This window comes from Lissotriton helveticus, chromosome 3_1 (assembly GCF_964261635.1).
Source record: "Lissotriton helveticus chromosome 3_1, aLisHel1.1, whole genome shotgun sequence".
Taxonomy (NCBI): domain Eukaryota; kingdom Metazoa; phylum Chordata; class Amphibia; order Caudata; family Salamandridae; genus Lissotriton; species Lissotriton helveticus.
In genome coordinates this window covers 1,900,601,254-1,900,625,644 of record NC_136061.1, presented here as the reverse complement: position 1 = coordinate 1,900,625,644, position 24,391 = coordinate 1,900,601,254, and the positions used below count along the sequence as shown (strand labels likewise).

General features: G+C 45.2%; 2 protein-coding genes across 6 annotated transcripts in view; one reads left to right on the top strand and one right to left on the bottom strand.

The window, feature by feature from the left end:
* The window catches only part of CPT1A (carnitine palmitoyltransferase 1A), a 429,645-nt gene that overhangs the window by 147,095 nt on the left and 258,159 nt on the right, over positions 1 to 24,391 (top strand). The gene's annotated exons all lie outside the window — the stretch shown is intronic.
* LOC144825351 (uncharacterized) lies at positions 22,081 to 22,843 on the bottom strand. The gene has a single exon (XM_078684142.1). The coding sequence runs from the start codon at positions 22,816 to 22,818 to the stop codon at positions 22,081 to 22,083; it is 738 nt and encodes a 245-aa protein (XP_078540268.1). The 5' UTR covers positions 22,819 to 22,843.

Genomic DNA, 24,391 nt, shown 5'->3' with positions numbered 1-24,391 from the left:
TGATTCTCTCGTTTTTTGATTAAGCTATGCCTCATCCATTTCTCACCCCTGCCCTGCTTTCAACCTGGCTCTATCCTTGACACCGCATCTGTATAAACAGGAGTATAGAATCTAGATTGGGGCATTGTAGGCCGTGCATACATGCAGAGTCAGGGCAAAAGAATAGCTGGGGCCTGCACAGGGTTTTTCAGCCGGTGGTAAAGCCTCAAGTAAAGTTTGCTCAGATAGCATATCTTGTTGTGCAGCTTCAGGACGCGACCGTTACACAAGGCACCAAGGCTGTTGATTCTTACCAATTGTTTCATTTGTGTGTGCTTCCCAAAGCTCTATTTACATGTGGGCGTCCCTTGTTTGTGATCTTTGCTATAAAAACCCATGTAACCATCGTTCGGCGTGCTCTCTCCTTGAGTATCTCTATGGTGCTTATCGGACAGAGCCCCATTCATGAATGCTAATTAAATGACCTATGGTTTGTACTTCGCTCCAGTGTCGATTCCTCCTTCCTTGTTAAGAACCCGTGGACTAAAGTGTGACCCTGCAACAGTGGGTTGTTAATAATCCACTTCCACAAACGGACAGCCTTGTCTTGTCCCACAACCTAGAGGAAAGTTGGCAGAGACTCGACCATTTACCACCACATGTGCCAGAGGCTGTGTGTAGAGGAGTTGGATCCAGGTGCAAAATTTGAGGTCTGTGCCAAAGTGTCATAGTACTGCGAAAAGAAAGGGCCATTCAACTTGATTAAAATCCATACGTGCGTCCAAGGAGAGTATGACAGCCTCTTCCTGGATAGTGGGTATGCGTGCCATTACACTATTAAGCCTTCGCAAATTAAGTGCCGTGTTTTGGCCCGGCATTAAACCTGATTGGTCAGGATGTACTAGAGTTGTAAGGTATGGTTGGAGCCTAGCAGCCAGTGTCTTTGCTATTATTTTGGCTTCCGCATTCAGCAGCGAGATTGGGTGATATGAGGAGCATTCCTGCGGGGGTTGACCGGGTTTTGGAATCGCCACGATTGTCGCTGTGCGCTGATCTCTAGAAAGTGTTCTTGCCTCAAGACTGGCTTCATACATTTTGAGCAAGGGTGGCACAAGTTTGCATACTGCTTTTTCTAGAGTTCGATGGGAATGCCATTGGGACCTAGAGCTTTACCTGATTGGAGCCCACTTATGGCTAGTGTTAGTTCGTCAGGAGTCAAGTCTGCCTCCAAGTCCTGAACATCGTGAGGTGTAAGAAAGGGCATCTGTATGTCTTTAAGAAATGTCAGATTCTCCTCTAGTGTGGTTGTGGCTTTAGGGGTATATATTGTCTCATAATGGAGCACAAACACGTTTACTATCTTTTGCGTGTCTGTAATTGCCACCCCGGTGTCTGAATTCAGTTGTGCCACCCAGCGACCAGCTCACTCCCTTTTGTCCAACCAAGCTAAAAGCTTTCCAGCTTTATCGCCAACTTTGTAAATAGTGTGCTTTATTTTGGTGACCCTGGCTTTAGCCTCCTCCAACATGTAGTTCCTGTATTTATGCTTTGTTAGGCTCAGCTTATGGGTTGTGGTATCGTTGGCGTCTGGGGAGTGTACGACTTCGGCGTGGCTTACTGCCCACTGAAGAGTCTGCACCTGCTGTACTTTATCACATTTATGAGATGTGATTAAGGATATTGCTTGGCCGCGTAAGACTGCCTTCCCAAATAGTGGGATCCTTCAGAAAGCCGGGGTATATGGGATATATGCAACGCCTCCCCAGAAAGTGAGACTTGTATCATAACAGGGGAGTGATCGGAGATACCTCGGGGAGGTGGAAGATCTCTGACACTCTCTCCAAACGAGATGATAGTGTAAGGATATAATCTATCATGGAAAGGCTATTGTGTGCGCCCGAATGGAAGGTGTATTGTCGTTTCTGAGAAAAACGCAGGCGACAAACGTCTATAAGACCAAAGACATCAAGAAATTCAGCCAGACGAAGGTGGATTCTGCATTGTTCCCTAGGAGGTTGTCTGTCAAGCGTAGCATCGAGCGTGGCATTAAAGTCACCCCCTATGACCAATTCACCCTTCCGGGAGTGTGAGCAGAAATATACCAAGGGCCGGGATGGCTAGGTTCTGCAGAGCAGGTGGGATATATACAGAGACTAAATTGTATGCTCACCCTTCCCATTGACATGAGATAGCTGCGAATCATCCCTGGTCGTCCGTCAAGGATCCGTTTATAACGAGTGGGAAGTTTTTGCGAACTAGAATCCCCACACCCCGCAAACCTGAAGTGAATTCAGGTGTGCCGCCACTTTAAATCCCCACCTATCCAAGGCCTTACAGGCCAAATCCATTAAGTGCGACTCTTGGATAAGGCTTACTGCTGGAGCTTGTCGTTTAAGGTATTGCAGCACCAACCCCCCCTTTATCTTGTCACATAAACTGTTTACATTCCATGATATGATTGAGAAAGAGGGGACCAACATATTCGAGGTCTCTGCCTGTGCTTGCATAAGATCGGTCAAGTTGTCCCCTCTTGTCAGTGGGTGTATGGTTGACGCTGGGGCATGGAGAGCAATGCAATACAGTTAGCGTGCACAAACTGTGTATAAACGTAATCAGTATTTTGTGTACCTGTGTGAACAAAGTAGATACAAACTGAAACTGGTCCCCAACCCCCTCCCTGCCTCCTTGCAAGATGGACATACAACTACCCGCCACCCCAACTTCACAGAGTGCTTATTCCCCATAACTTGTACTTGCGTGAGGAGGAGAGCAGTCCGGCGATCACCCTGAGTCATCCCCTCTTTCAATACCATATTGGTAGATTAGTTCAGTCTCAGCTTAGAAAGCAATGCGTTAGTGCTCAGACGCCCGGAGGGGCAGAAATTCAAGGTGCACCTTGCCAAGAACGGTAGTCCAGTAAATCTGTTTCACTGGCGCTGTATCGCTATACTTTCTCCTCGGTGGCCTCTATTCTTGTTGCAGACCTTGAGCACGGGTGCCCAGAGTGTCCTCATTTTTCAGTCTTAGCCTGCATTAAGTCATCCGTGGAGCCTGTGTCTTTCGAGCCCTGCGATGTCACATCCAGTAGTCGTTGTTGTTAATTCTTGCCTGATCTACGCGGCTCTGGAGGCTGCCGGCAGCCCTCCAGCCAGTCGTGGGCCTCCTCAGGCGTTCCAAAGAACCATTTTTTAACGTCCGCAATTACCCCCAACTTAGCTGGGAAGAGCATTGAGTAATTGAGTTCCCGGCATCTGAGTTCTTTCTTCACCTCCAGAAAACTCTGTTGTTGTTTAGTAACAGCTGCCGTATGGTTCGGAAGAATGAAATGACAGAGTTCTCTAGGCGCAATGGAGGAGCCACTTGTGCCGTTTGTAGTATAGCATTGTGGTCACAAAATTTAAAGATGCGAGCTAGGATTGGTCTGCGGGGCCCCCCGGTTTAGGTCTGCCTCCAGGTACTCGATGGGCTCTTTCCACCGAGAAGAAACCGGACAGTCCTCAAGGCTGGAGCTGGGTCTTAATGAGATCTTCGGCAAATAGATCCATTGCTGGGGCTCCTTTACCTTCCGGTACGCCTATGATACAAACATTATTGCGTCTGGAGCGGCCTTCCTGATCGTCAAGCTTAGTCGCTAATAGCTTGTTTTCCGTTTCAAGTTTCATTAGAGGACAGCAGTGTCAGTGGAAAGAGTTGTTGTGATAGTTTTGACTTCTCTCACTCTTGCTGCCATTTTCTGGAAGTCGGCCCGCAGGAGTGAGATGTCTGTGGAGATCAACCACACTGTAGTTTGGACCTTATCAAGGGCGACTGTTATATCCTGCAGTGTGACCTCTCCGTGTCCCTCGGGCGCCAGGTTCCTTTCTTGCATGGAGTTCCGTTCTGCCAGATCTGGCTGATCTTTAGCGTAGGCATATTTGTCTAGTTTGAGTTGCTGTGCAGTGCTTTAGCCCCGGCCCCCCATCATGGTCAGTCCGCAGGGGCATCCTAGGGAGTAAGTCAGATGTGTGGCAGTAATCTTCAGATACCTGCCTTTGTGACTACAAGCCACACGCAGCCTTTCGGGTTTCCTGCCACGGATCTCTAGTTGCAGTAGAGAATGACGCCCCTTCCAAGTTCGGACCGGGTGGAGCACTGATGTGGTGGGCCGTTCGTTGGTATCTAAGCAAGTTCTCGTCAGTAAAGCCCACTTGGGTTTCCACAGATCAATTATGGTAGGCTCCAGTCACGCACATTGGCTGCGTATATTGTTCTCCTTCTTTTCCACCTCTAGTTAGGCTGGTCATCTGACATTCAGTTACACCAGTGATAAATGCTCAAGGTGCCGCAGTCTTCAAACTCTGCCGGGCCCTGGAGTGGAACGCCGTAGTCTTATCGGGCCCAGCGCGATGGCACTAGTGCTGCTTTTATGGGGTCAAGCGCACTCCCAGTGATGGTGTGCAGGAGGCCAAAGCCCTCCGTGGTCGGCAGCAGTAAGAGCGGCTCCCCACCAGTCGCGCTGCCAAGAACGCTCACTGCCCTGCTGCTGCCTCCGATCTTGGGACCTGTTGCGTCGGTGCTGCTCTTTCCGTCGGGTGATACAAGGTATGGCACGAGCACAGTGCTGTGCCGCACTGCTGGCCTCCCTCACCACCCATGGATCTCGGAGTTCAGTTTAGTCCAGCGCCCCACACCCAAGTGCCCTATTGGCCATTTCCGCTCATTGAATGTTGTCGTGCAGACCGTGCTGGCGTCCCGCCGCTGCCCCGCGATAGTCACTGTCCTACTTCCTTTTCCCCTGGGTCTTGGTGCCACTCGAGGTCCCGGCTACAATCGATAGTGTAGGCTGCTTACCGAAGACTCGACGCAGGGTCTTCGTGCTCCATGTCTCAGACCTTACAGAGGGATCGAAAGGTGCCCCATTACTTCCGACGCCTGTATCATGGCCTTTCGTTGCTTTTCGTAGAAGGATTATGTGTCTGATTGTTGGGGATGGCCGGCTGATCTCGGAGCCTCTCTAGGCAGCGGCCATTTCATTTGCCTGCTAGCCGCGCCCCCTTAAATTCATTTTTCACTACTGCAAGGCCTGCCTCTCCCAAAGGATAACATTGTGTTACACTGTTACATTTAATAAGTGATATCTTTCAATTGTTAACAGTTTGGAATGATGAGTTTGGTGTACAAATATTGTAATTAAAAACTCTCTTTAATGGTAAAGATTTTAAGTCTCCATTCTAAAAATGTCACTTTTAGAAAGTTGGCGTTTACTTGTACAAAGCATTTGGTGCCTATGGCCTGTATCCTGGGTCACATTACTTCAGCCTACATTCAGGGGTGCATGACTTGATGAAGCTGGCAGTTGGTCTTTGTATATTACTTCCAAACAGTGAGACAAAGGGGGGGGAGATGTGTTGGCAGGAGTGGCCATATCTGACGTGATGGGGGGCAAGAGCTGTCCGCGCCCTCACTTACACATCACCAAGGCTCTGCCTCTGCACACTTTCAAATGGTTTCACACTAGTATTTTGTGTCCCCAGACAAGCTGGGGCCATGGCAGGAACAGAGGAAATTTCAAACACTTTTCGGGGTGGAAACCTCCAAAATGTTCCCCTACTTCGAAGCTGGCATCAAGTATAAATATTGTACCCTCTGGCCTAACTATTCAATACACTTCTGGACCTGTGGAAGACTCATAAGGACTGCTGTGCTGCTCTGCTGAAAGAAGCATTGCTACTTTGCTGTCTTGCTACTCTACTGCCCTACTAACAGAGCGAAAAGGACGGGACCTGCATTACAGAGTGACTCCAAGGGCTAATTGGCTGGGTTCCTGATTAGAGCCTCGGGGACAGAAAAGGCTCCAACCACCTTAAACCTGGCATCTAGATTCTGTCTGCTGTGAGTCTTTCCATTCAAGTGGTCTCATTCCAGTTCTGGCCCCCTGGAAGTGGGTCTAAAGGTGCGCTGCTAGCCCAGCTGTGGTCCTAGCAAAACCAGTGAATCTCTTGCATCAGAACTGCTGCTGCATTATGCATCCTCAATGCAGGACCCAACAGCTCCTCTAAACCGTCGCTGCGTGAGTCATCCTCGATGCATGACCTCGCATCATAACCCCAAATCACTGTTGCACAACACATCCTCGACGAAGACCCTCGCTATGCTGTGCAACCAGGTTTTAAGGTACTTTGTTCAGCAGACCTAACTTGGTCACTGTATCCGGCTGGAGATCCATCGCAGGCAGCCTGAACTTGTGACTTTTTTCCCAGTCTGGCGCGACCAGATAACAGCCGGTGGCGCTTTGTGCTTTTAGGCACTATTTTTGCCTAAACCTTTAAAACTGCATATCTTCTATTCTGCTAATTGGATTTTTGTTGTTTTGTTCTCAAATAATTTATTACATTTTATTCAGTTTTTCTAAATTGCTGTGGTATTTTTGTAGTGTTGTATTTTCACTTTATTGCTGTTCAAAATGCTGCATAAATACTTTACACAATGCCTCTAAATTAACCCTGATTGATTTTGTGCTGAGAGTTAAGCACAGTGTAAATGTACTTACTCATGACTTGATCCTGGCAGTAATTGTAGTTCCTGCTTGAGTAGGGTTTCATCCCCCTCAACCAGTTACACAATTTCCGACACTGATTGATAAAGTGTATATGAATAAAGAACAAAAATTGAACATTTTAAAACGTACCTTAAATGTGAAGGGACTTCGAAATTGGAGGCTAACAATTATGTTGTTGTCCTCTTAGGCATTTGCACTGCTCCCATGAGTCAAACAGAACATGGCATTGGCGATGAGTGGCCTTAGTTGAATTTAGAAAAGTTTTTTGCATAATTCATTGGAGTACACATTTCTTGGCTAATTGGGTGTAACCGTTCAGTTCCACTCGAATGCGTGTGCTGAACTGCACCAGGGACTACTTATTTTTTTATTTTTTTTTTAAATTCTGTTTATTATTTTTCAATATAGAACAAAACAACAAAAAAGTCATGCATGCACATGGTTATGGAACTCCAGTTCAGCATAGCATCATACATATCAATGAGTAATGTAGGTACATTTTAAAACATCAGTATTCTTGTCAGTATATAATCAGCTAGCGGACGAGCACAATGCAAAGCGATACGGGGTGTCAACAAATATATCGCTATGAATATGTGGTGTAGGCGGCACATTGGAACTATGTAAGTCTTGAGGGCCCAACAGGGGCGACCAAGTGGCAGTGCCAATCAGCAATATGTAACTATGATGTGTAGATCTAAGTGAGATATAAAGGAAGGCGTAGGGTCAATGTGCTGGACCAAAGAGAGAGCGGCGGCGCATGTAGCGGTAGGTGCTACCTCCTATCCCCGAATGCCAGCAGTATCAACCTCAGGGGTGTCCTCTGGAGTATCTGCATCGGTTGTCTGCATAAGCAGGTAGTTAACCAAGGGTCCCCAGATGTCTTTAGGCTGGGACGATATCGGTAACAGTTCAGTGTAAGTGATGTGCTGTTCCTGACAGTGTGTCAAGTCCGCTAACCAGTCCTTGAATTTAGGCGCCCTGCCCCGGCCCCAGCGACACGCCACTCGCCTTTTTGCCAAGAGCAATGTGGTATCTATGAATTTCTTACAGGATTTAGGAACGTTAGGCGTGTGACCAAGGAGCATAAATAATGGATCTGTAGGTATTTTTTCACTAGTCATTGTCGTAAGGGCATCGTGAACCTGCTGCCAGTAGAGACGAACAGGAGGGCACTCCCAAGCAAGGTGCAGGAAGCCCGCATGCTCTGCATGGCATCGCTCACACCTGTCGTTGTCTGCCAGCCGGAACCTAAGCTTTTTTACCGGGGTATAGTACAATTGCTGCAGGAATTTGTAGTGTATTATTTTGAGTCTACTGCTGGCTGATATTCGGGCCGTAAGGGCGCAGCAATATTGCCATTGTTTGTCAGTACGTGAGGTAGCCAGATCAACTTCCCAATGCAATCGGGCTCTGGCTTGCGTCGCCGAAACATTAGCCCTGAGCTGGCGATATAGACCAGAGACTAGATGCGCGCCATCTTGTGAACATAGGTAATGAAGTGGAGGCAGGATTTCAGGTTCGCAAGGGAACTCAGGCAGGATGTCCTTCATCCCCTGGCGCAGCCGTAGGTAATAAAACACATCGAGCGGAGTACGAGCGTGAACAGCAAAGAACGACTCTGCAGACTTGAACTGGCCATCTGAGAATAGATCGCCCCAAGAGGTGACCTGTACGCGTGCACATAGCATTTAGGAACCTCGCTCCTGCACTAGTGCTAGTTTAGGGTGATAAGTCAGTGGTAGTTTAGGTGAGTATGGTAGACTGCAAGATAACTTCTTGGTTATGCGGCGCCTAATGCGTCTAGTGTGCAGGAGACGGAGGTACCTGATGTCATTATTAATGATTCCGGACAATTGAAGCAGACCATTAAGCGGGAGGGGGTGTACTATCCAGTCCTCCACAGCCAGTTGGGGCATGTAGGGGGTAGGAACCAGCCAGTGATAAGCGTAATGCGCATTGGTAGTAAGCCTCAAGGTCCGGAACGTCGAAGCCTCCTTTGTCGTACGGTTGTATGAGCGTGGTCCATTTCAACCGTGCGTTCTTACCCCCCCAGAACAGTCTGCACAGCTCCGACTTCAGGGTTTTAAAGAAGAAGGCTCCTGGGTAGTATGGGATATTGAGGAAGAGGTATAGGAAACGGGGCAGCACAACCATTTTAATAAGGGACGCTCTGCCAGCCATGGACAGCGGTAGGGTAATCCAGCGGTCCACTGAGGCCGTAAGTTTCGTGATTGCCACCCCATAGTTGGAGCGCAGCGTTTCATCTCTGTCGCGGGAGATCTGTATGCCCAGGTATCGGAGTTCCGACCGACACCATTCAAGAGGGTAGTCGAGTGGAAAATCAGAGACCGCGTCCGTGAGTGGGAAAAATTGCGACTTGGACCAGTTTATGCATACTCCAGACCTCCTGCCAAATACTACAAATTCTCTAAGGAGGGGATTGAGATTCAAAGCAGGGTGCTTGACGTAAAGTGTCATATTGTCAGCATATAAGGACACGTCAATCTGACGCTGAAAGCATCGTATCGCCCCATCGCGGTGCAGCTGCCGGAGCCTACAGGCAAGGGGTTCGATCGCAATCGCGAATAACAGGGGGGATAGTGGGCAGCCCTGACGGACTGTGAAAGGCGACCATTTATGATGACTTTCGCCGTTGGTTGTGTGTATAGCAGTTCGACCCAGGAAATAAATACCTTTGGGAAACCCATGCGTGCCAGGACAGTGAATAGGTACGGCCATTCGACCAAGTTAAATGCCTTGGTGGCATCCAGGAAAACTGCCGCCACTGGCATATCAGGGTGAACCGTGCGAAGCAGGGAGAACAGGGTACGCAGGTTATGAGAGGTGGAGCGACCCATGACAAACCCAGACTGATCGGGCAAGACTATTCTAGTCACCAGGAGGGACAGTCTGGTAGCTAAAACTTTCGTGAGTATTTTGACATCGCAATTTAGAAGGGAAAGTGGGTGATAAGAGTCGCAAGAACTAGGAGCTTTACCTGGCTTTAGTTGTGATGTGATGACAACTTCTCGCATGGAACCGGGGAGGATACCGTCGGCCAGTGATTCCTCAAAGACCTCACGTAAGACAGGGGCCATAATGTCGATGTAAGCTTTATAAAACTCGGCGGGAATGCCATCCAGTCCGAGCGCTTTGCCGTTCTTTAGTGACATTATCGCCTCGCGAATTTCATCTAATTCGAAGGGGGCAGCTAGGAAGGCCCTGTCACCATCACTGAGCCAGCAGAGGGCAATGTCGTCTAGAAAGTCAGCATAGGGCACATTAGCAGTGATAGCAGTAGTGTATAATGTGTTGTAAATGCAGCAAGTATTTCATCCATGTTTCTGACAGTGTCCCCATGACAGTCTATTAACTCCAGAATTGTGTTATGGTCGCGCGGGGTGCGCGTCATCTCCGCAAGTGCCCTACCCGGCCTGTCGCCCTCGCAGTATTTCCTAGCCTGCCAGTGTTTCCGTCTGAACTTCGCCTCTCTGTTAGCTTCTTCCTCATATTTAGACAATTTGTCTCTGAACTCCGCATGTATGTCAGGGTTATCGTCTTCCACCATCCGATGCTCTAAGACCTTAAGTTCCCTATCCAGAGTGTGAATAGTGTTTTGTATGTCACGTAGAACCCCGAATCTTTTGGAGATGCAGAACCCCCTTATCGTGACCTTGAAGGCCTCCCAGACGTGTTCCACCGAGTCGACAGAGCCTTTGTTCCTAGGAAAGAAAGCAGCAACTTCTTCTCCGAGCTCAACACGGAATGCACTGTCTAGCAGGGCCGTCGGTTGTAACCTCCATTGTGGCCTAGGGTCATCCCACCCGGGTATGCGTGTGTGTAGCAAAACGGGGCTATGGTCAGAATACGTCCTCGGTAGTTGTGTCACTTCCCGGACCTCCGCCGAGATTTCCCTGGTAGTCAGGAAGTAATCCAGACGTGCCCATGTGCCGGTCTGTGAAGTGAAATGCGTGCCTTCCCTTCGGGTAGAGTGGAGAGATCTCCATGTGTCAACCAACCCTCCTTCAGTGATTACGCCCTCCAGTGCCTCCCTAGATCTGGGCTTGTAGTGTAACACCCCGTCCGCTCTATCTAGGTGTGGTATCAGTGCCAAGTTAAAGTCTCTCCCCCATATGACATGTCAGGACCCAACATCCACAATCTTACCCCAAAGTGTGGTGAAGAACTCGGGTGCATCAATGTTAGGAGCATAACAGTTAACAAAGGTGAAAGTGTCTCGGCCCATCCGCCCCCACAACAGAGCATAGCGCCCCTCCTTGTCAGTCAGTTCTCCGCACCTTTGGACGTCACAGTGCGTCGAATGAGGATAGTTACTCCCCTCGCATAGGTAGAGTAAGAAGAAAAGACACGGACTCCAGCCCATTTACCAGCAAAGGTGACATGTGTTTGTGGCGCTAAGTGAGTTTCTTGTAGCATGGCAACTTGGACATGATGTCTGTATAAATACGCAATCACATTTCGACATTTCTTTGCGTTGTTGAGCCCTCTTACATTCCATGACATACAGTTCAATAGTGCATCAGTACGTAAGTCCGCCATAAACCTCTAAGCATCGATCCATCAGCCCCTGCTATCGTGAGTGCAGCTGCACTCGTCCAATTCAGGCTAATAGGGTTGCCATGACTTTCTACAATCAGCCTTTCCATTCCATGTGTAAAACTTCCCGCCCAACTCAACCCCCCTCCCACTACAGCATCCCAATCATGCCAGCAGCCTGCGGTCCCACCCCTCCCCTCCCCCCCTCAACTTCACCAACTCAATGTCAGGTATGGGGAACATCCGCGAGGGAAACCACATTAAGGGCGCACAGCCACTTCTCCCGCTGTTAGCCTCCCGAACTGTACCGCCCTTAGTAGAGGCCAGGGTCGGGATAGTGGTCCTTGGAATACGTTACCACTGGAGAGGTCAGCTAGTGTCGTCTGCTGTGAGTCCGCTACCCCCTGCGCATCCGCAGTGCAAGTGCAGGGATTGACCGTCCCAGGATATAGCAAGTTCGGTCATGTTGGTCACAGCTGATCAACGTGCGTCTTCTGCAGCAGCTGGGTCTCTTTTGAGGTTCATCTCTGCATTCCGATCAGCCCTCCTCGCCCCACGAACCGTCTTCAGGTAGTCTCCAGCCTTTTGCGGGTTTGTGAAAAAGTGATGTTTTGCCTGATGCGTCACTCGTAATTTTGCTGGGTACAGTAGGGCATATTCTAGTTGGGCCTCTCGCAGTTTCCTCTTGATGGCTAAGAACTTACGTCGCTCCTCCTGCACCATGGGAGTGAAGTCGGGATAGATGGAAAATGCCAGTCCGTTGTACTGTAATGTCTGTTGAGTTCGGGCCGCTCTCAGCGCCACATCGCGATCGCGATAATTCAATAATTTCGCGATAATCGGTCTAGGTGGTAGTCCAGGCTTGGGGACTAGGGCCAGTGACCTGTGCGCTCTCTCGACGATGAATTGAGCCGAAAACGCATCCTCGCCCATCGAACCTTTGAGTAGTTTCTCCACATATATTTCCATCTTGGCCGTATCTGTGGATTCGGAATGCCCATGACGCGGATGTTGTTGCGCCGGCTACGGGCTTCCGAATCCTCATTCTTAGCCGCTATTATACATAGCATGTTGTCCATACGGGCGAGTTGTGTAGTATGGGTTGCGGTGATGTCGTCATTATCTGAGATACGCTGCTCAGTTGCTGTAATTCGCTCCTCATGTCTGTCCACTTTATGCACTAAGGCATCCATCCTGGACGTCAAATGCCTGCCTCATCTCTTGGAATAGGTGGTGCAGGTCAAGGTCTTTGGCGGGGGAGACAGTGATGGACAAATTTACTTCACTGGGCCCAGGCTCTGCAGTGGCCGTCATCGCACCTCTCCTCGCGCTCTCAAAGTTTAGTTTGGGCTGGCGGTTCTCGGGGCGCACCATGTTGCCTCTCTAGTCTGTCGGCACCTACTATCACAAGGCTCACCACCACAGCTGTGTGCGTCCTCAAGCCAGTTATGGCGTCGTAGCAGAAAACGGGGTACCCCAAGGTAGTCACCCCCTCTGTTCCACCTCCAGCGCTCTTGGGCTTCAGGATCAATCTTCGCTGCAGGCAGATTCTGCACCGCGGGGCCCAGATAGTGAAGGCTCACGAGGAGGTATGTACAAGCAATCAATAGTTTGGTTATCGTCTGTCAGTTCCTAGCTCCGGCACTGCGCGGGTCACAATGGCGCTGCACACCAGGATACGTTGTAGGTCGGTGGTAAGCGGCTGTAGCAGATCTTGCAGCCTCCGTAGCGTAGTGGCAAGAGTAATGCAGGTATCACCCCCAGCAGGGATCAGCGGTAGTTATGACCGTCAGCGTCGACTGCTCGTTTTTTGCCGACACGCCAACCCTACCGACACGATCAGGCTCCACTCAGCGCCAATGTCAAGGCGGCCGCAGGCCCGGGTATGTGGTGATCTAGCTCACGTCTGGGAAGAGGCAAGGCACTCTCGTCCACCCCCGGTTCTCAGCAGGGCATCAAATCTTGGTCATCATAAGCGCAGCGCTCCTCCCTTCTCGTGCGAGTGGAACAAGGGCATATCAGACGTCCAATCTCCCCAGCTGCGCTTTCAAGGAACCGGGTGGTGAAACCAGAGTTCCGCCCGAGGGCCGCCTCACAACGCGGGTCTGTAGGGATCAATAACGCACCTCTCAGCCGGTTCCGTGGTTTTCGCCGAGGGCCAGCCGGTGGATCAGGGGAGACCAGCAAGGGCAGCATGCAGTTATAGGCCGGATCTGTGGTGCCGACCGAGCAGAAGAGCATTCGCTAGGCCTGTCTCAGCCGCCACAATGAAGAGCGCAGGTAAGGCCCAGTGCCTCGTGGTGAGCCTCAGCCTCTCGTGGTCAATGGTGGCCGCCTCTCTTGCTTCGCGAGCTCCAGGGGCAGTCGGCGAATTTTCCAATGCCGTTTTCTCGAGCTCAAACGGCGCTGGCGTCTTGAAAGTCAGGTCGATTGCAGAGGATGTCTCGCTGCATCGATTGTGGGGTTTCGTGAGGATTTTGCTCACCAGTGAGTAAGGATAAGTGCAGGATTATAATCCAAGGAACGGGAGCTGCTCAGCTAGGCAGCCATTCCGCGTGTGCGCCCTCTAGCGCCCCTACCAGGGACTTCTTTACAACTATATGCCTGTTTATCCTACCTTGCAGAATCTATTGTGCTTACGCTGCATGTGTTAGTAGAATAGAAAGAAATGACCGTTTGTTGGGAAAACTCACTCCCACTAGCCTTTTTCCTCTGTGTGGCTTAGTTATAAGGAATATCATTCCATAAATTACTTTACTGCATACAACGCGGCCTTTAATTCGATGGCACCCAATTGGCTGTACATGATTCAAAAGGTACTAGATTTACAAAAGCAAACACCGGTGTATTTATTTCATACTAAACTTTTAACTTCTCCTGGGATATTTTGTGCAAGATAAATAAGGCAATGATGTTGTCCGTGCCTTATTCATTGTATTTTTAGCTATTGAGCTCTCTGCTTAAACAGAATGCTTAATATATGGCTTATTGGAAATAGTTTGAAAATTAATTTGATTAGGAAATCTAGTTTGCCTGATAACAGTGATATATGCAGGCAAATAGACCGTCGCCCCAGACATTGACAAGTCCTTTCTGTTGGGAATATTGCAGATTAAAAATGTATTTTATAGATCTCCCACCTGGCCTCCTTAATTTTCCCTAGTCTGCAGATTTACTATGTACAAATATGACTTAAAACTTTAATAGTTAGATATAAGCTTAAACTGTATGTGTTATGTACATGTTTATCCAACCCAGAAACAAATGGCTTCTATTGCAAAAGTTTTCAGTAGATAGTTTCATCAAGAAACCCAACTAGTCAAGATTGTATCAATTATTTTTGTTCGATTTGCCAGGGTATTAGAGAACATTTTGGCATCAACTTTGTGTTAGTCAATGGGTAGAAATGACAAACACTATTGAGTCTTTCCTGGTTGTGGTATAACTATTTGCCTTCTTCATACTATTTGCCACCTCCTGGTGTTTCAGACATAGATACATTATACGTATGTAAAAAAGCAAGGGAGGCCTCCTTTACAGTGCAATTTGGGACAAGGAGCATAAGATGAAAGAACTGGGGAAAGTCCCAAGGTAACTCAACTGATAAGAACCCTTTGGTGTAAGCAAGGACGCCAAAGACTTGAGGCAAACTACTTGGAACTAAAAGAGTTCATTCCACTAAAACTATGGATCTGGAGGAAGCACCAAGATGCATTAAAATGTTACAAATAAACAAAAACCCATGGCTGCAATGCCCACAAGAGAGTTTCATTAACATTAACCTTTAGCCTAACAAAACCTATGGCTATAATGTATCTATGAAAGAACTGGGAAAAGTCCCAAGGTCACTCAACTGATAAGAATCCTTTGGTGTATTTCCCATATATCTCGAAATGCCAGATTTACTCAAAATATGTACAGTGTCATTCAATAAAAACCATATGATAAACAAATCAAGAACCCTAAACAGTGTGTATGTTATAAAAGTATACAATTTATTACAAATCAATTAAAACAATAGTTACACAGTGTGATAATAGTACCCAAAATCACGTACAATTTCAATATAAAAATAAAGTCAATAAAAAATACACCATTTTAAAAAAAAATTACACAATTCTTAAAAATAGTCAAGGAATCACAGTTGTTGTAGTTGTCGACGCAGCGTTTCGGTGTGTGAACGATACCACCTTCTTCAGGACAAACAATTCTATACAAAAGAACATCACAATTAGATACAAGCCATGGTTTATAAAGTTTCACATTCTTTCTTTTGTTCCTATCTAGACATAATTGTTGCAATTTTTAGGGCACAATTTTAATACACACTACTATAGGGTTATTTTAAGAATCACAGAAGGCTTCTGGTGGGTACATTGTTAAGGCATTTGAGATATAACCGGCTATACACGTGGTTCTTAAACCATGGTAACTTACAGTCACCATATAGGTAGCTTATGAGAAAAAATCGTAAAGCATACCTGTGGGTTAATTATTTAGCATTCCTCTTTCATTGAATTTGGAGGAGGTTTGGATCGAGGTCATCTATGTTTATTACCTCGTATTTATTGTTTAGAATGGCAGTGGTCTATATTTGTTGGATATCTTCTCATAGTGGGCTGTAGAACTGTATTCTTGTATTATCAGTGGTATTGTGATGAAAAATACTGGCCATTAATGGGAGTTCATAATGAATATCTGTCTTTAAATGTCTATGTTACATCGGTAACTTGAGGATTTAGTATATTTATAGAATTCTTTCCCAGTCCTCTCTTGAGTTGAGGCCGTCATTTACTGAATTGAATCGTGACATATAGAATTGCTCACGTTTTTTGCGTTTTGTATTAATGTCACCACCTCTCATGTTCTGGGTAATTGTTTCTAGTCCACACCATCTTATTTCTTCTATTTTGTCGCCTGCTGTTTTCCAATGGTCCGTTAGTGGGGCTCCTGTTTTGTTGCAGCGAATAGCAGATTTATGTTCATTAAGTCTTAGCCTGATTTTGCGAGATGTTTCGCCGATATATATATAATCGCATGGGCATTTAATTAAATATACCATATTTTTGGATCTGCAGTTTATGAATGATTTAATATTGTGTTTTATTTTTTTATGCTCAACACAGTGGCCCTTGATTATATTACTACAGTTTGAACAATTACTGCATGGGAACGTACCCACCGGAAGTGGGTTATTATCCACAGTCTTTTGGATTTTATTGGCATCTCTGAGTGTGGACTAAACTATTTCTGATCGTCCTATTTCTTCTGAAGGCGAACATGGGTTTTGGAGTTGGTTGTTTATTATTTTTACTGGTTACCAGATTCCAATTGCGGTTAATTATATTTTTAATTTTGTTGCTAACTCCACTATAGTTAGTCACAAAAACTAGCCTTTTTTCTGTTTGTGTATTTTTGGTTTTTTCTTGGAAAAGGTTATCTCTATTGAAATATCTGGCTCTCTTTAGTGCTTGTTTCACCATCTTTTTTGGGTATCCTCTGTCAGTTAGTTTTTTAGATAATACTCCTGCGTGTTTTAAAAAATCTTTGTTTTCTGAACAATTGCGGTTCAATCTTAAGAATTGTCCAAATGGGATGTTATTTTTCTGACATGGTGGATGATGACTTTGGTAATGTAACATAGTGTTTCTGTCTGTTTTTTTAGTGAATAACTCAACTTGCAAAACACCGGAAGAGTGTTTAATTATTATATCTAAGAATTCGCATTTTTCTTGGTCATAGCGGCTTGTGAATTTGAGATTTTTGTCCCCTAGGTTTAGCCAGGAGATAAACTCCTCTAGGGTTTCTGTAGATCCTGTCCAAATGAAAAAAATATCGTCTATGTATCTTGAATATATAGAGATATTTTCAAAGAAGGGGGCTGCGGAGTTGAAGATATGTTTTTCTTCGAACTGTGCCACATATAGGCATGCCAGGCTGGGAGCACAGGTGGCCCCCATGCTGGTGCCCTTAGTCTGTTTGTAGAGATCTTTACCGAATAAGAAAAGGTTATTTTTAAGAACTGTGGTGACGCAGTCAATGATAAATGATTCATGGGGTGTTGGGTCACAGTCTCCTTCACATAGTAGATGTCTAATCGTCTCTATGGTGCTGTCCTGTGGTATATTTGTATATAATGCTTCTATGTATAATGTGACTAAATATTGTGTATTGGGGTTAAAAGGTAGGTTCTCTACTTTTTGAATGATTGCTGCGGTATACGGTGGCCCCCCTCCAGCATCCTCATCAACGCAAAGTTCCTGATATAATAAGGTAAAGAGAAACAGGCCAACTATCATGAATGGGGTCAATTGAATAAAAGACCTTTCTTGTTTAGAATTGATAAAAACAAGCGGTATGACCGTATAACTCTTTCTATTAAGGTACTTCTTACTGGAATTAAATAGACCAGAAGCTCTACACATTAGAGTGACCTCGATCCAAACCTCCTCCAAATTCAATGAAAGAGGAATGCTAAATAATTAACCCACAGGTATGCTTTACGATTTTTTCTCATAAGCTACCTATATGGTGACTGTAAGTTACCATGGTTTAAGAACCACGTGTATAGCCGGTTATATCTCAAATGCCTTAACAATGTACCCACCAGAAGCCTTCTGTGATTCTTAAAATAACCCTATAGTAGTGTGTATTAAAATTGTGCCCTAAAAATTGCAACAATTATGTCTAGATAGGAACAAAAGAAAGAATGTGAAACTTTATAAACCATGGCTTGTCTCTAATTGTGATGTTCTTTTGTATAGAATTGTTTGTCCTGAAGAAGGTGGTATCGTTCACACACCGAAACGCTGCGTCGACAACTACAACAACTGTGATTCCTTGACTATTTTAAGAATTGTGTAATTTTAAAAAAAAATTGTGTATTTTTTATTGACTTTATTTTTATATTGAAATTGTACGTGATTTTGGGTACTATTATCACACTGTATAACTATTGTTTTAATTGATTTGTAATAAATTGTATACTTTTATAACATACACACTGTTTAGGGTTCTTGATTTGTATCATATGGTTTTTATTGAATGACACTGTACATATTTTGAGTAAATCTGGCATTTCGAGATATATGGGAAATACACCAAAGGATTCTTATCAGTTGAGTGACCTTGGGACTTTCCCCAGTTCTTTCATAGATACATTATAGCCATAGGTTTTGTTAGGCTAAAGGTTAATGTTAATGAAACTCTCTTGTGGGCATTGCAGCCATGGGTTTTTGTTTATTTGTAACATTTTAATGCATATTGGTGCTTCCTCCAGATCCATAGTTTTAGTGGAATGAACTATTTTAGTTCCAAGTAGTTTGCCTCAAGTCTTTGGCGTCCTTGCTTTTCAGCTTGGATTTCTTTTTCATAATCTTTAGTTTGGGCCTCAGCTATACCGTGCTTCTCACCTGCTTTCAGGGTGGTTAGCTGCCGATGTTTGTCCAACAAGTCCCTTTATTTCCTGATTAATGGAAATTGTGTTCTGCCTCTTTTCCTGGTTTTTCAGACACATTTCTGGGAGAATGTGTGGTTTTTTGACTCTCTAGATTAATGAATATGTAAGCTCTATTGACGCGACAGTCTCAAATGCTGGTGCGGTTCTTTATGTAATGACTTTTAGGTTTTCTCTTTAGATTATTTGAGATAAGTATGTCATTTGTTCTCCAGAACAACCATGAAGATTAAATGACATTGTAGCCTTTCTGTTGGGCTTCCATTGCACCTTCTTTGTCTTGAGGCCTCCCATCTATTTACAATGAAGGCTGTGCCTTTTTTAGTGGATGCCTTTTTCCACCTCTGAGCACTCCATCTTTCTGGTAATCACAGCAGTGAAATTACTCTTCGCCGCTAGTACTATATCATTTGTCCTTGAGGATTTTCTTCATGCTGGTTCCTTGCTCATATGGGAGACTTTTCTTGCTCCTCAGAAACTTGTATTTTGCCCAATTTTGAGCACAAAAATTAATCTCAACACAATTATTTCTTAGGCTGTCGGGAGGGACTGTTATAAAGGCTGAGTACTCAATTGTTGGTGCTTCAGGGACCCTGTGGTAAGGTACACACTTTCCCTCTCAGTTATAGTTCCTACCTCAAGCAGTCATCCACGAAGTTGGAAAATGGAGCCTGCTAATTTGCATACTACAGAATTAAACCCTGTGACGTCGGGTACATGCTGATGCACTGCGCAGGTTCCACTTTTTAATTGGGTGCAGCGTCTTGCTTTTAAACGCACACTTTTCCAATTTGTCACAAGGAGGGTTGGGGTCAGTGATGCTCATTGATCGCACCCCACCCGTTTGATAATTTGGGAAAGACTGGTTTTATCAGCTGATTGGTGTAAAGCCCTAATTACACCCGTGGAGTAGACAGACCCCCGTTGAAGCAATTGGCAGATATTTCAAGAAATCCGACCGATTTATGCGGCCGTTTCCGAAATTCAGATAGCAACCACCCTTGAGTTTGGATCAATCTCTACAGACGCCCACAACAGACACCCGTGAGCAAGACAGACCCCCGTTAAAGCAATTGGACGAGTGTTCCAGAAACCGGACCGACTTTTCTGAAACTTAGACAGTGACCCCTTTAGAGCTTGGAGCGCTCACAACAGACACTCGTGGATGCTTCAAAATCTTTTTCTAAGAGAACCTGGACCCGTTTGGGTGACCGTTACTTTAATTGACCTTGGAGGACTGGCCCGTTACACATCAGAGCCCCCGCTAGAACTTCCAGGATCCCCTATTCTCAGAAACTGTACCTATCCCCATCGCGAGTGTATAAGATATTGACTAAGGACTTCCATCTTTTTTACCTTGGGCTAACGACTTTTCATTCCAGGATCCGGACCCAGGTGGCGGATTCCTTACTTATCATATGACGGTACCTCATTTATAAGATAGACTGAACGGTGTACATCATATACACTCGTTGGCTAACGTCTTTACGACACTCTACTATAAGATTGACTGACCGTTTTTCTTCAAACAAACCCGGTTGCTGCCTAATCTGCAACATTCCATCGCCAATTGACTGCCCCTCTTGTTTCCCCGTCCTGATGAAGACCCTCTAGCAAGGCCCTACTATATGCCTGCATCAATCTGGGTCGAAACGTCGACACTTTCTACTTTCTCAGCCTCTCTCCCCAATCATCATTTGTGATTTTGTTCCGATGGGCATGAGTTTGTTTGACTAATTTGTGATCTCTGTACTTTAATTTGTATTAATTAATTAGTAGTAATTTTTTCATTGAGGTCTCAGTGACCACTGTTTTGTTATCTATACAATTCCTTCACCATCCAATCACCACCCTTCCCCCTCCCTTCTTTCAGGGGCATTATCGATGATTTAATATTGATGTATTTTAAGAACAGTATTTTATTGAATAATTGTGTACACGTTGTGATTAAAAACAATGCTGTGATACCGTTTATGAATTCAGTTGAGATATTATTTAATTTTGTTCTAATTCCTCCAGTATCTGGGACCACTTTGTTTGTATTATCAATTTACCCAGGTCCCAGTGACTTTTTGGGTCAACCCGTGTTTTTCCAGCACTGGTGTAAAGCCCCAGGCACTGCTGGGCAGAGCCTAAATTGCCAATGGCTGCCTTTGAGTGACCACTCTGTGTGTCATCAGTGAGAGAGGCATGTGTGTTTATGAGATGTGTGAGGTCAGAGCTGCGAGTTTGCAGGCCTAAATAGTCTGTTAGTTGGTTGGTGCTGGTACCATCATGCACCTGCTATCACAAAGATTCACTGCCCTAGACTGATCGACTTTCATTTCCAACAAGATATATATATTTTTTATTATACTAATATTGAGTTATAGTTTATTGTGTACTTCCAGTAAAGAGAAGAAAATGGGCTTTAAACAGGGAGACCATTGCTGGACAACCATATAAGTGAGCTACTCCTTGACACATGGAAGTCGCATGTTTGCATTTGTGTTATTAGATTACATATAGAGCACAACTTCTTTTTTTGTGTCATAATTGTTTATTGGAGATCAAAGATAGGCAATTTCATAGGACACAAAACAATATAGTAAATCATAAATCAGTATGTGACAAATAATATACATCTGTAATATATTATAGAAGAGGATAAAAGGAGGAAAACGAAAATGAAAAAGGAGAAGGTAAAAAGTTATATGTAGGGAGGGAAAGAAAAAAGAATTAGAATTTTAGGAATCGCGAAGAAAGGGGTCCACACCTACTGGAATATGTGTTCTTGGTCTTGCATCCTATAACTTACATGTTCATAGGATGCTGTCTGTATCATCACAACCGTCCAGTCCTCTTTAGAGGGAGGGCTAGGTGGTTGCCACAGTCTTAAAACACATAGTTTAGCAGTAGAAAGTGCAGTGTGTAAGAGTCGACTTTGAGGTCGTGAAATTTATTTATTTATTTTATTTTTAGAGTTTTATATAGCGCGAACTTGAACCGATTAGGTTATCAGAGCGCTTTACATAGCGCCAGTTACATGTTATCATAGTATTTTACATAGCATCAGTTACAAATACATAAAGAGCACATTACTTTTTGTTCTTATGAATAGGGTATCTCTTCACACGAGGGAAGGTATACACCTGGCTTTGCTCCGACAGTCACACAGGCAACTAGTCGTTAAAGCTATATCTCTAAACACAGGGAAGGGATTCACTAGGGTAGTTCTAGTGAATAGGGTATCTCTTCACACGAGGGAAGGTATACACCTGGCTGTACTCCGACAGTCACACAGGCAACTAGTCAAAGTATTTTACATAGAATCAGTTACAAATACATAGAGAACACATTACTTTTGTTCTAATGAATAGGGTATCTCTTCACACGAGGGAAAGTATACACCTGGCTATACTCGGACAGTCACACAGGCAACTAGTCGTTAAAGCTATATCTCTAAACACAGGGAGGGGATACACTTGGATACAATCTACAAATCACATAGGATCCTAGTCATTAGAGTTATCTTCAATCTACACAGGAGGGATATGACTGGGAATATTCAAAGGGTCACATAGGAGTGGTAGAGAATATTGTTGTCATCTTTGCAAGCTTCTCTTATTGTGTGGTCTTTGTGTTTGTACGGGCACTTGACCTCCAGGAGGCCAATGGGCTTCCCAGTAGAGCTGTTCGTAACAACACCATCTGGAGTGGCAGCCAGCCAGGTCTTCTTTGGGTGAATGAAGGTGCCACAGTCTTCAACTTTGATGCCTCCTCTTGAATTCCTGGACTTGAGGTGCTCATATTCCTGGACTGCCCTCTTTTCATTCTGAATTCCCCAGGATGTAGCTGGGGTCTGTATGACAGGACTCTGACCCACTACTGCCTTGAGATAAGACTGTGGCACTTCTGAACTCTTATCATTCACAAAATGGCTATTGGCAATCTTGTGTGCTACAGAGGCCGTGATGCGGTTTTCTCGCCATTCATGCCAGTTTGGGTTGTCTTGTTGACCACACGTTTCCTTCTTTATTGCTTTGACTGCCTTCCCCAGGGTCTTATTGGACGATGTTGCTCTGTTTGTTTGATGGGATTGAGCACTTCTGGCGGCCGTGTAAGAGGGAACAGACCTGGTGGCACCCCTTGAGTGGGTAACCTGAGCACTGTGCATGCCTGTCGTCTTTGCCCTTCCTGAAGTTGGGTTAGAGCTCATGGAGCCTGGTTTGAATGTTGGGGCCCTGGCACCCTTAAAGGAGGATCTGTTTCCCCCTCTGGAGGCAGCACTTGAAGAGCGGCCCATTGTTCAAGGTAATTCCTGTGTTGACCTCCTGTGCTGGTTCCGGTGGACGCCCCCTGCTGCTGGCCTGCTGCTGCTTCTCTCGGTCTGGAATGCAGTGAATGAAATAGTAGGACAACTTCTAAAGTCATGTAGCAAAATAGTGTGAAGTGTGAAAGGGAGTGAAAGAGGAATAGTTTCTAGTAGTATAGCTCCTATTTGCTGCCAAAATCGTTTTATAAAAGGACATTCAAAAATTATATGCAGGAGGTCACAGTTAGCTTCAGAGCATCTCCAACACCTAGAATGTGATGAGAATCCAGCTCGTTGCAACTTTAACAGCGTCAAATGCCAATCAAGTAAAGGTTTAAAAACACAGACCTACATTCGTGCTTCACAAGTGCCCTTATCCAGGGATTCCAATATGTCTGGTCAGGTATCTTCGTCTATGGTGATATGAAGCCGTTCCTGCCATTTATCACGGAGAGTAGAAAGAAATGGCTGCGAATATAAATGTTTAATCGGAGATCTATATAAACCTGACATGACTCCTTTATGTCGGCCCCAAGTGCAAAGAAAAGTAAAAATCGGCGAAGTTTGTAGTGTCCAAGGGGGGAAGGATAAGACATCTCTTCAGAGAATGTTGAAGTTGTAAATATCTCGAAGCCTGATGTAAAGGAAGATCAAATTCTTCACCGAGAATCTCAAAAGATTTCAGTTCACCACCTACTTTAAGTTGATCGAAGATTAAGATTCCTCTTGAGCTCCATTCAGGCTAGGAAATTACAGGTCCATTAATACGAATGCTTTCATTCTTCCAGATGGGAGCTTTAGAATGTAAACGATGGGCAATTCGCAGTAGACCATGTGCACGTTGCCATGTTTGATATGTGGCTTTGAGCACAGGATGTGCAGGAGTAGTCCTAGGTTTACGAACATTGTATAAAAAATTAGGACCATCCTCTCATTCAAGTATTGAGGGTTCTATTGTGACCCATTGAGGAGAGTCAGTTGCACCTGGGAGCAAGTAAGACAGCTGTGAAAGGTGTAAAGCTAGAGAGTAGTGCTCTATCGATGGTAGACCTAGACCACCATGGGAGCGGTGTGCTATTAGTTTAGCAGCAGACAAACGAGGTCGCGCATTTCCCCTGACATAGGATCGAATACGGGAATCTATGCGATGAAGTGTGGCTAAAGATATAATAATTGGGAGCCTTCCCAAGGCATAAGTAAATCGGGGCAAAGTAACCATTCTCACCGCCTGTATTCTTCCCCGCATGGGGAAACTCAAAAGAGACCATTTGTCAAAATCAACTTCCATTTGTGCTATGAGAAGAGAGACGTTATCTGAAACCATTCTCTTCAATCCACTTTTGATCATAATTCCAAGATACTTTAATTGAGATGATTTCCAGCAAAAAGGATAGCCATAAATAGAAGCCTTTGTGGTACAAGGAGAGAGTGGTAGAGCTTCCCTTTTGTCCCAGTTCACTTTATAACTGGAAATCACTGAGAACTGTTTAATAATTTCAAGCAAATTTAGTAACAAATGGGGAAAGATTTTTAATTGTGAGAAGGATATCATTAGCGTACCAGT

Excerpts from the sequence above, each read along its gene's own strand:
- LOC144825351 (XM_078684142.1), bottom strand. The coding sequence starts at position 22,818 with ATGGGCCGCTCTTCAAGTGCTGCCTCCAGAGGGGGAAACAGATCCTCC.